Below are 11,727 nucleotides of genomic sequence, written 5' to 3' on the forward strand. Positions count from 1 at the left end.
GGTGTTCCCTTATTCCACTAATTTCCTTAATTCCATTCCAGCTAGCTGTGTCTCATTTCCTAGGCCATAAATAAAAGGAAGTTAAAAGAGAGCCTCAAAGCAACATGGTTTGGCTCTTAGATTATTAGCCATTAAATTGTGCATATTTGCCAGTGTGAAACACTCACAGGCCCAGAGACTAGCCTTGTATTTAAAAAAGGGGGTGGGTGGATTCTTTAATAGGTTTTGATATGTTGCTGCCAGGAAAAAAAATGAAATGAGCAGTATGAAGGGGAGAGTGTTTGTGCTTATCCTTGAATTTGTTGGTCTTTCCTACATGAACTGAAAATGGTGCTATACATCCATACACTTTATATAGGGTTGCCAACCTCTAGGTAGTAGCTGGAGATCTTCTGCTATTACAACTGATCTCCAACCTATAGAGCTCAGTTCACCTGGGGAAAATGGCCACTTTGGCAATTGGACTCCATGGTATTGATGTCTCTCCCCTCTCCAAACCCTGCCCTTCTCAGGCTCCACCCCAAAAACCTCCCACCGATGGCAAAGAGAGACCTGGCAACCCTATCTATATATGGTACTTTCCTTGCATTTTTAAAAATTATGTAAAATATTTATTAGCTGTCTTTTTTCCTTATGGAACTCAAAGTAGCTTACAACATAAATAAAACATATGCAGTAAAATACGTTAAAAACATAAAAAACAAAATTTAAAATCACAACTCAGGACTGCCAGTGAACTTTACCAATTGCAGTCCTAAATAAAGACCATCTTCAGCTGCCTCCTAAAAACAGAAAGGTGCCACAAGCGCATGTCCTTGAGGAGATTGTTCCACAGTTGTGGGGCTGCCTCTGAAAAGGCCCTGTCTTGTGTACCCACCCAATGAGCTTCTTTGATTGATGGGGCAGTCAGGAGGGCCTCTCCCAGTGATCTTAATTCCAGGGCAGGAACATTTTCAGTATAAATACCATTTATAAGCAGAAGTTCTTCTAGGTGTCTCAAGCCAGAATTTTTTTTTTCATCTGGCACTTCAATCAGTATTTAAACAAAGTTAATGCTTTGTTTATATTAAGAGATGGGGCTTGTTTAGAACTTGAAAATTCTCCAACTTTTTTTTTTTCTAGTTAGAAAATTTATAGGAATATAATGACCTTCCTGTTTATATTCCAAAGATTCTGATTTTAATGAAAATGATTTCTAGGCATGAGTCCTGCAAACCTAATTGTTTCTTTAATCTGTCAGAATGCTTAAGATTTGCTTGTGCGTGTATTTATTATGATGCATTCCACTATCTTGAAGAGTTGTCTGCTGGTATTCATTAGTCTGTTTGCGCATCCAAAATGCTGCTTTTTTCCATGTGGAAATTGAGCTCTAGAGTGTGTCGTTTTGGTTTTTGTTGGTATGCAGACATCAATCTGAAAAACTGGAAGGCAGCGTACTTGTTCTGGTTTTATTGTTTTCAGAACTGCCAAATCATACACACGCCATCTTAACTTCAACAGAGAGTCCAAACATTCAAGAAAAGTTGTTGGGCATGGGTGCTCGGAGGGCACGCTTTTAGTGAATGTCACAGAAATGGAAACCTTTTCATGAGCTTTCTGAAACCAATAAAGAGAGTTGGCCTAGTAGCGATGTAGAACGTAGACAACTGACTTTATTTTTTCTTCTCTTCTCTTGTAGCATTTTCCATGTATTGGTTTTGAACATTGCGATTGTAGGCGTTGGCGTCGCCATGGCCATGTTTTACCCTAACATAGGTGGAATCATAAGGTACTCTTGCATTTTTGAATGTGTTGGTTCACCATTGAAAGTACTTGATTGATACAGTTTGTTCTGCAGAAATGCTTAATTTAACATAATTCCAGATCTGTGCTGGAAGAATGGAATCTTCCAACATCTTTTTTTCTTCAGAGCAGTCACAGGTAGCTCCAATTTTGGTCGGAGATATTTATTTATTTATATTTTCGCCTTATCTCCCACCCTTGCCTAAGTGGGGCTCAGGGCAGCTAACAACAATAAATTAAAACAGAATAGATGCTTATAAAATCCTAATATACAATTTAAAATCAGCCAGCAATCAACAATAAATGGTACACTAAAATCCCATTGTTATCTCACCGTGCCCTAATAGGTCCACAGCCATCCACTAACAACAGGGAAGTCAGGGGGGGTACAGATGGGGGAGGTTCTGTCTGGTGGCAGGTATTCTTTGCAGAGCATATGTCAAGTCCTTAACCATATGCTCGGTGGAACAACTCTGTCTTGCAGGCCCTGTGGAACTGGGAGAGGTCCCGCAGGCCCCTGGTCTCCTCCAACATGTGGAAGGAGGGGTTTTTAGGTCCAGTTTTCCCTCCTCATTCCTCTTTTCCTCAGTCTGTATTCTATCTCATTCCCAAAGCTGCTGTTCACTAGACAGCAGGCAGAAGTAGTTTTTTCCCTCCAATATGGTTAATAGAAGCGGTGAGATGTCATGCTGTTTAGATTTGGCAGGGATGGAAAGGTTTAAATGTTCTCATTTTCATCATTGTGGTGGTAGTCAAAATCACAGCCCCCTCTTCCCATGGCTGCTTTGAAGTAAAGCATAGTTAAATTGTGGGACTCCCTGCCCCAGGATGTGATGATGGCTGCCAACTTGGAAGGCTTTAAGAGGTGAGTGGACATGTCCATGGTGGATAGGGCTATCCATGGCTACTAGTCAAAATGAATACTAGTCATGATGGACACCTATTCTCTCCAGTATCAGAGGAGCATGCCTATTATATTAGGTGCTGCAGAACACAGGCAGGATGCTGCTGCAGTCGTCTTGCTTGTGGGCTTCGTAGAGGCACCTGGATGGCCACTGTGTGAACAGACTGCTGGACTTGATGGGCCTTGGCCTGATCCAGCAAGGCTTTTCTTATGTTCTTAAAGTTGTTGTACAGCTCAGTCATTGATCTGCTGCACGGCATCCGTGTTTGAGCCCAACCACCCTGGGCTCTAGGGAGCTTGAAAAATTGCCCATCTGATCTGAATAGGTGGCAGAATCAAGTTGCCACATTGAACTTAAAACATCATAAGCCAGCCTGCTTGAACGTAGATGGAATTATTTCTCATCACTCATTCCTACCATAATATGAACTGTATTTGGTACATGGCTTAGCCTGGCTCTTTCATTTCATGAGCCAGCTGTTCCTAGGGAATGGTGCTGCCAAAGAGCTCATTAAGTGATGGAAGAGAACAATTGCTTGACAATGTTGTCAATTAATGTTTCATTTAAGCTTTTTTGGACGTGGTTCACGAAGGGGCTGGGGCGAGGAAGGCAAGGCGTGTCCATGTTTGACTTCTTGGGGGTTTAAAATTATGCAGTTACAAGAGTTGTCGTGCTTAGCCAGGCCCTCTTTTGACAAACGGGCAGGTTTCCAAAGTGAGAGAAAAATGCATCAGTCATATTCAGTGGAATGAGATGAAAGGTAGGAAATCTACTTAACGAAGCATCTGGAGATGTGGTTGGAATAAACCGGGCCTGCCGGATAGTTGAGAGTATTTTGGAAATAAACACTTCCAGTCTGACAAAAGGCTGTAATAAGGAGCCCACAATTAGATTTTATTTTTACTTCCCTTAACTCCTGCTAACTTTACTTATAGTAAGGCAGGTAAATCTTTAGGGGGAGCAAATAATTCAGACCTTTTTTTAAAGGGTGTGCAGATGGATAATCCACTGCAAAAGAAAAGAGATGCACTTAATTCTTTTAAAACCTTTTTTTTTTTTTTGGTCAAGAAAAGAGAGCTGTTAGTGTGACGGCCAAGAGGGTGAACAACACGCCACCTCTGTCATGAACTCATTAAGGGGCATTAGGCAAGCCATGGACTCTCAGCCCTCCCATCTGTAATACAAGCATAATAACGCTGCCTACTCTACAAGGGGTATTGTAAGGATTGCTGAGATCACATGCAGAACATGCTAAAGCACAGTCTATTATTTTACTTAGTGTTGTTTCTTAAAATATTGTTGCATTATTGAAATACTGACTGCCGCACCAGAAAGAACAGTATTGCAATTAGGGCTGGGTGGTGGTAGAATCGGGGAGCCAATACTGAATGAAAGGGTTTAAGAACGCAGGATGATTTTCCCTGAACAGAACTGCCAAGATCCAGAGAGCTGCTTTAGGCACACCTAAGAACGTGAGAGTACACGGCAGCATTTCTGGCTCTGACCTGCTTGGGAATACTCCTTGGTTTCCAAAAGCAGTTTCGCCTGATGGCACAGAAAGCAGCTGTTCAGGAAATGCAACTTCAAACCCTTTATGGGAGCACAGAACTAATTGTGTTTTGATCCTGTACAGGCCTTTGCAAATGGCTTTCAGTGTGGTTTCAGTAAGAGCAGCAGGGTGGCAACCTTTTATCAAAAAAATCATTCCAGACAGGAGGAGGCAGCTGATAACAGCTGTATTCTGCCATAACAGCAAGTAAGCGTTTAGCCAGAGATGTTAGATGCTAAAGAGATGTGGAAAAAATAGCAGCACTGATGACTGAATGGATACAGCAATTAAAATTGCATATTATCACTGGCAAACCACCTCTGATAGTCTCTTGCCATGAAAACCCCAAAAGGGGTTGCCATAAGTCGGCTGCGACTTGAAGGCACTTTACACACACATTATCATAAAGCAATTGTATCCCAACACATTACAAACTATGTATTTATATTGCAATATGCATAAGAACATCCAAATCAATTCATAAATGCACATTAACAAATCATCAATAAGACATCATGGAGACCTCCAAAGCAAATAGTTCAGCGCCATTCGCCATTGCAGTACAAATACACATTGACTGTTTATATAAGGCATGCCAATAAAGGATGATGATGATGATGATGACTGTTTATATAATTTCACCAAGATTCTTTAATACACATATTGTTATTCATAGTTTGTAATGTGTTGGGATACAGTTGCTTTATGATATTACTGTACATATGCAGTTTTGATTGCTGTATCCATTTAGTGATCGTTGCCACTATTTTTTCTACTATCTTGTTACTTGGCATGAGCCCCCCCCCCCCCGATTGATCTTGCTAAGAGATGTGGGCATTAGTGGGGAGATTCTTTTCTGCCATAAAATGTCTGAGAAGGTTACATTAAATCCTCTGTTTCCTCCCCCCCCTTCCCCCAGGTATTCTGGAGCAACGTGTGGCCTGGCCTTTGTGTTCGTTTATCCATCCCTCATCTATGTTATCTCTTTGCATCGGGAAGGGCAACTAACGTGGTTGACACTGGCTGTTCACATCTTGATCATCTTCCTTGGAGTGGCTAACCTGATTGCACAGTTTTTAATGTGAACGTGGAACGAGTTTTGGGTCAGTTTTTCTTTCTTGGGAGTGATTCCGGGAGGCTTAAGAAGTGACTTTGAGCAACAGGACTGCAGAAGCTGGAGGACTGCCTCTCTGTGGTGGTGAACTTCCCACCACCCCCAAAGAAAAACTACGCTTTAAAAAAAAGCTTCTTTAGGAAACAGACAATGTACTTGGGGATCTGCTTCACCATGGCAAACTGAACGGTCCAAGTGAATTTATGAAGCAACTGCACTGATAATCCAGGAAAATTGGTTGGGATAGTTATTGGTGGAATGTAGCACAGAGCAAAAGATGTTTTTATCAATTTTTTTTTAAAAAAGTGTCATCTCTGTTCCGTTGCCTTTTTAGAAGATGTGTAAAATACACCTTGTACTTGAAAAAGTATTCTGCTATTATGCACCAATATCTGGGTTATCTGAACATGGCTGAATAATTAAGGTACAGCATAACAGCTCCTATTGAAATGACAATCCTAGAGCTTCCTTACATGCTGCCTGTATTTGAAAGGACTCCACTGCCAAAGAGGCCTTGTTAGTTTGAACTGACCTTGGACGACTAGTATAGTGCTTTGGGGGTGAACGTGTCCGTCTTCTCAACTAAACAATAATATCCTAATGTCACAAGAGCCTGGCTTTAAATTGTGTGTGTGTGGGCATGCATTGGCTGCTTGTCGCAACACGACGACGACATTCCTGCACATCCCGAGTGTTCTTGTAGGATTTCTCAATCTGGAAACCCCCCAAATTTGGAATCTGTACTTGTCACTGTTTATCTACACACCATGTTTAAACATAACTGCAATTCAGGTATGCATGGATGGACCAGTGACAAAGTGGTAAAGAATTTAGGGGGCCAGTCCTGATTCATTCTCACTGCTGCATTGCATCTATGATCTCTTGTTCTAATAGCACCTTGTCTGCTGTTCTGTGTTTGAGAGGCAGTTGTCCCTCCCTGGGATTTTACCCTGTGGCTGCCCAATTTTATTTCTCTCAGCTTCTCCAGTCTCCTAGCCACCCTTGGAATTTGTGCTGCAGGCATTATGCGAGGCGCGTGATTGATGAGTGCAGAGCCTTGTATAATCCCTGCACTAATTCAGGATTGCTTTGCAGGACCACCAAATGGAAACTCTGTCTAGTACCAGCATTGGGCTTTGTGATTTCTCTATGTAACTGTCTTGATGTGAATCAGAAATGTGGGAGGCTGTGAACAGAAGGGAAAAAAATAAATTGGTGCTATTTTATTTATTTATTTTAAATGGGGCTTATTCATTTTTCTTGCAGAGGTGTGGCATATAGGTTACACTTTCTCGTGCGTAATTGGACATGACTTGCCAGTTCATTTGTACTTTGCAGTTTTTGGAACCCATTTTTTCCATGCCTGCACTCTTAAAAGCTTGGCTTCCCTGAGCTACAGGAAGTAATAACGAGGCCCTGACTGGTGCAGACTGCCCTGAAGAAACAGCATGCTTGGGACAAGCTCCAGTTAGATATGGAGTGTGGAGCATGCTCTTTTCTCTTAAATCCATAGCAATTCCTTCCTTGAGTGGCTTCAATGTACAAAAAACGTTGCCCTTGAATCTTGCTTGTCTCTCTTCCCCTCCTCCTAATTACTTCTACAGTACCCAGAATTAGCTTTCTTGGGACTCGTGCGATGGAGCGGCAGCCTCCAGATTCTTGATGGTTAGGGTTGCCAACTCCGGGTTGGGAAGGCCCTGGAGATTTGGAGGTGGAGCCTGGGGAGGGCAGGTTTGGGGAGGGACTTTGGTATAATGCCATAGAGCAGGGGTGTCGAACTCAATTGTTACAAGGGCCGGATACAGTGCCTGATTTACCTATAGGCTTGGCAAGCTGAAGCCTAGGGCCTCAAAATCTAGAGGGCCTCATGCCAAGGTGTATAATATTTTTTCCCAATCATTATTGTATTTAACAATAACATCTTATGTCCTTTAGAGGTAAGGTTGCCAGGTTCCTCTTCGCCATTGGCAGAGCCTGAGGAAGGCTGGGTTTGGGGAGGGGAAGGACTTCAATGCCGTAGAATCCACCTTCCAAAGCGGCCATTTTCTCCAGGTGAACTGATCTCTTATCAGCTGGAGATCGGTTGCAATAGCAGATCTCCAGCTGATACCTGGAGTTTGGCAACCCTATTTAGAGGATGAATTGTGAATTGCGATATTTTAAACACCCGCCATCATCCTCAGCTTCACTGAATGTGGCTTAAAACACTCTTCCATCTTTCTCTAGCTGCGACGGTGGGGGATTGGGGGTGGCCTCACCAGTGGAATCACCTAGGGCTTCTCTTCATCTTAATCCAGCACTGGCCAGATATGACATAAACATCACTTGGTCAGGGCGGGCCATGCCTCATCAGCCCTCATTGATAGTAGGGGCGGGTGGCTGGCTTGCGGGCCGGATAAGAGCTCTCAAGGGGCTGGATCCAGCTCTCAGGCTTTATGTTTCCATCCCTGCCATAGAATCTACACTTCAAAGCAGCCTTTTTCTCCAGGGGAACGGATCTCTGTAGTCTGGAGGTTGGTTGTAATTCCAAGAGATCTCCTGTCCCCACTTGGAGGTTAGCAACTGTAATGATGGCACTCCTGTTGCAGCTTCCTTCTGATGGGGCTGAACATTCCCCATGATTGCTTAATTTAACAGAACATCAGGTCAGTGCTGCTTCTCAATAGCATGTGATATCCACTTTTCCTCCTCCTCACGAGTAAATCCAGTCAAGTAACTCCTGAGCATTCTGGATGATCTTGGCTGCTCAGACCTGCTGGATTGGGCCCTGTAATTTCAGTGACAAAGCCCTACTTTAAACATAACTTAGTTTAAATCTGATTGTTATGCATTTTTGCGGCCTTCAGTCTGGCCATCTGACAGCTTTGTTTGTTTCTCAATATGTTTTACAATCCATCGGTCTTGAACTGCTAGATTTGAGTCCAGTAGCACCTTACAGACCAACAAGATTTTTGGGATAGCAGTTTTTGAGAGTCAAAGCTCTCTTTGTCAGATACTGACACGAAAACCCATGCCCCAAAAATGTGTTTGGTCACTAAGGTGCTATTGGACCCAAATCTAGCTGTACTAGCCAGTGTGGTGTAGTGGCTAAGAGTGGTGGACTCTTATCTAGAGAACCAGGTTTGATTCCCCACTCCACACGAAGCCTGCTGGGTGTCCTTGGGCAAGTCACAGTTCTCTCCAAATACCCCACTCTTCTTCTACTACTGCAGAATAACTCCGCTACCCTCTGAAGCATCAATCCTGAGTAGTCAATTTGTTCACCAATGTTTCTGCTTTCCTAGCAAAACTACCCTCTCACAGCTATAAATGTATCCTACAGCTTTCAAATATTGGGGAATTAGACTTTCTATGGTCGTTCATGCATGGGAGTTTTACCTGAGGTTCATTGCTCACTGGACCCACACTTTCATGTTGGGAGTCTATGCACCAGCAGTCTCCAAGCTCAAATCGTGAAGTATTTGAATCCCCACCCCTTGAAATGCTGCTTCATAATTGGCTGTAGTGAGAGAAAAGCCCCCCCCCAAACCCAATTGCCACATAAAAAAGCATGTTAAGAGCATTTTAAGAACAAAAACGGAGCTATTTGAAAGGGGGAGGGAGAAATTCAAGCCTCATTTTAAAAAGCCTTCTGCTCAGAAAGAACTCCAAGGAAGCAGGAAGTATTTGAATCCCTGCCCTTTGACATTCTGCTTTGTAATTGGCTGTCTGCTTGCTGTGAGAGAAACCAAGCTTCTGTGTCCCGTGCTTTGCTTTATGCATGGGGATTTCAAGCTGGCTGAGCTCAGGGAGAGGGAAGAATCAGGTTAATAGAGGGAAGGGGAAGTCCTAGGATTTGTGAGGGCTGGCAGCGAGGTCATCTGTAATGGAGGGAAAACTCATGCATAACTCAAGGAACAACCGAGACCGGGGGCGGGGGTGAACATGAGTGAAAGTACCCAAGCCTAAACGTCCTATCTCCTAGTGCTAACATCTAAAGAGGGGAAAGGGGCAATGTAGTGCTGGAAGCAGACCCACGAATGTGGTGCAGATCTGAGTTTGGTTTGCAATACCAGCTGTGCAGCCATCTGTATGTGCGCCTGTATACATATGATGCACATTGTACCCACGAATCTGCCTTATACTGAATCAGACCATTGATCCATCAAGGTTAGTATTGCCTACTCAGACTGGCAGCAGCTCTCCAGGGTCTCAGGCAGCGGTCTTTCACATCACCTACTATCTGATCCTTTTAACTGGAGATGCCAGTTGAACTTGGGACCTTCTGTATGCCAAGCAGATGCTCTACTACTGAGTCACGACCGCCTCCCCTATACTATGTGTGCACATTCTGATAAGCGCTTCAGAACACATATCCCTTGTACAGAAATGTGGGGAAACAACTTACTCTTTGCCCTCATACGGTACAATTTATTTCACAAAGTTTGTAAACGTCAAGAGTTATCTTCTAATCCACACAGGGGATGCCCAGCCCCACCAGCTGGCGGTGGCCGCCGTGGCCCCTCTGCCGCCGCCTCCAGAAGCCAAGCAAGTTGCAAACTCGCCCTCTTCCTCAGCTGGGGCGGCACTGTTCCACCAACAGGGAAGGGAGGGGGGTCAAGAGAGAAACCCGGCCACTGCGGCACATGCAAAGGGGAGGCATGGGTTGGGGCCGCTGCTGCCTCCCGGCCGCTCGCAGGGCAGAGGGGGGGAGTTATTATCTTCTTTGTATAGATACATGCTTTCAAATAACAGGCATTTTCTGTGTGAATTTGGCTTGACTAAGGGAAGTTGCTTAGGCCTTTTAACAAAAAACAAATCCAGAACAGGAATGGGCCTGCCCTGAACTAGCTGACCTTTCACTACAAGCAATTTTTTCTTTCTTGTTGTGCATAATTAAGAAAATAATGGATGCTTTCTTGGCAAAATTTCCAGCCTTATAAGAAATAGTTTAAGTACAAGTAGTTAGAAAGTGTCCCAATAAAGTACTTGTCAAAGTACATTAATAAAGTTAAAGTGCTACTTCTCGCTGTTCCTTGGTTGTACAAAATGTTAAAGTGTTGTGCCTAGAAAACGCTATCCAGATAGGTCCGATCAAGGATAACGCACTGGAGGTCAGGAATTAGTTTAACAGTTTACTATGTAATGGTACCAAGTTTTAAACAGTACAAAGCTGGGATCAAATCTCTCCAGCCCAAAAGCAAAAGAAAGAATCACATTGCTGTTTAGAATTGCTCAAGCTTTATAGCCTTCTCACAATGGATTTCAATACGATACAATCCTAATTTTCTCATGCTGTCATCCTTAACAGACAATTCTGCATTAAGCCAGTTTTTTAGATGAACATGAAGTTCTCGTTACCAAGATAATACACCAGCGAAGCAGGGATGCTGCACATTAAGGAATGTTAGTATATGTGCTTTATGCAGACTAAGTGAATTTGAAAGCAAGAGAAGACGGGGTGGGGGGATTCTTGACACGCATTTATCTACATGGGTTGTCACGTCTAAAAGGAGGATTCCTGCACCTGCTTATGTACGCAGGGACAGTTAATAGTGCCACAGGTAAAATACCTTGATTGTGGGCGCTTCAAAAGCATAAAAGCCTAATTTGGTGTATTAAAAATTAATAAGTGGTCATTCAGCTCATTCAAGAAAAGCCTTGAGGTGGCTTTTATAACAAAGACATCTAAGGAATATTGGTAAATATATTTCAGTTCTTCAGGCTAGAAATGTAGTTTAAAGTAGGTTGGCAGCTAGAGAATTGTTGATTTGTAGGGTTGCCAACTGCCAGGTAGTAGCAGGAGATCTCCTGCTAATTCAACTGATCTCCAGCCGATAGAGATCAGATCACCTGGAGAAAAATGGTCGCTTTGGGCATTGGACTCTATGGCATTGAAGCCCCTCCCCAAACCCCACCCTCTTCAGGCTCCACCCCCAAAATCTCCCGTTGGTTGCGAAGAGGGACCTGGCAACCCCATTGATTTGGTATGAAAAGAAGAGAGGGAAAAGTGGGGAAAGTTATGACTTTTGTTGGCTCATTCCAGTATAAAGGTGTGTTCCTTTTTGAGCTTCACAAACCTCTGTGTTGGACTGAATTCCATGCAACTCCAGCATTTGCACAATGTCTACAGGGTTGTACAGATGCTGTGATAGGTTTATTATGATGTGGGATGTTGTTGTTTCTTTAGTGTACACAGTTGTGTCAAACCTTCCGGGTCTGCTTCTGTCCAATTTTATCTTCCGGGGGGGGGGGGGTCTGCAACTGGATTTTTAAACTCTCAAACTATTACAACTGATCTCCAGCCGACAGAGATCAGATCGCCTGGACAAAATGGTCACTTTGGCAATTGAACACTATTGCCTTGAAGTCCCTCCCCTCCCCAAACCCTGCCCTCC

The 11,727-nt window shown here is 43.4% G+C and overlaps 1 protein-coding gene across 1 annotated transcript in view; it reads left to right on the forward strand.

Moving 5' to 3' along the window:
• SLC38A9 (solute carrier family 38 member 9) overlaps positions 1 to 5,374 on the forward strand; it is a 43,938-nt gene extending 38,564 nt beyond the window's left edge. Inside the window, exons 14-15 of the mRNA XM_056848327.1 lie at positions 1,679 to 1,768; positions 5,156 to 5,374. Coding sequence (XP_056704305.1) covers positions 1,679 to 1,768; positions 5,156 to 5,321 — 256 coding nt within the window. The 3' untranslated portion in view covers positions 5,322 to 5,374. The remainder of the gene's footprint in view (positions 1 to 1,678; positions 1,769 to 5,155) is intronic.
• Positions 5,375 to 11,727: the final 6,353 nt, after the last annotated feature.

The sequence above is a fragment of the Euleptes europaea genome, chromosome 4 (assembly GCF_029931775.1).
Source record: "Euleptes europaea isolate rEulEur1 chromosome 4, rEulEur1.hap1, whole genome shotgun sequence".
Classification (NCBI taxonomy): Eukaryota; Metazoa; Chordata; class Lepidosauria; order Squamata; family Sphaerodactylidae; genus Euleptes; species Euleptes europaea.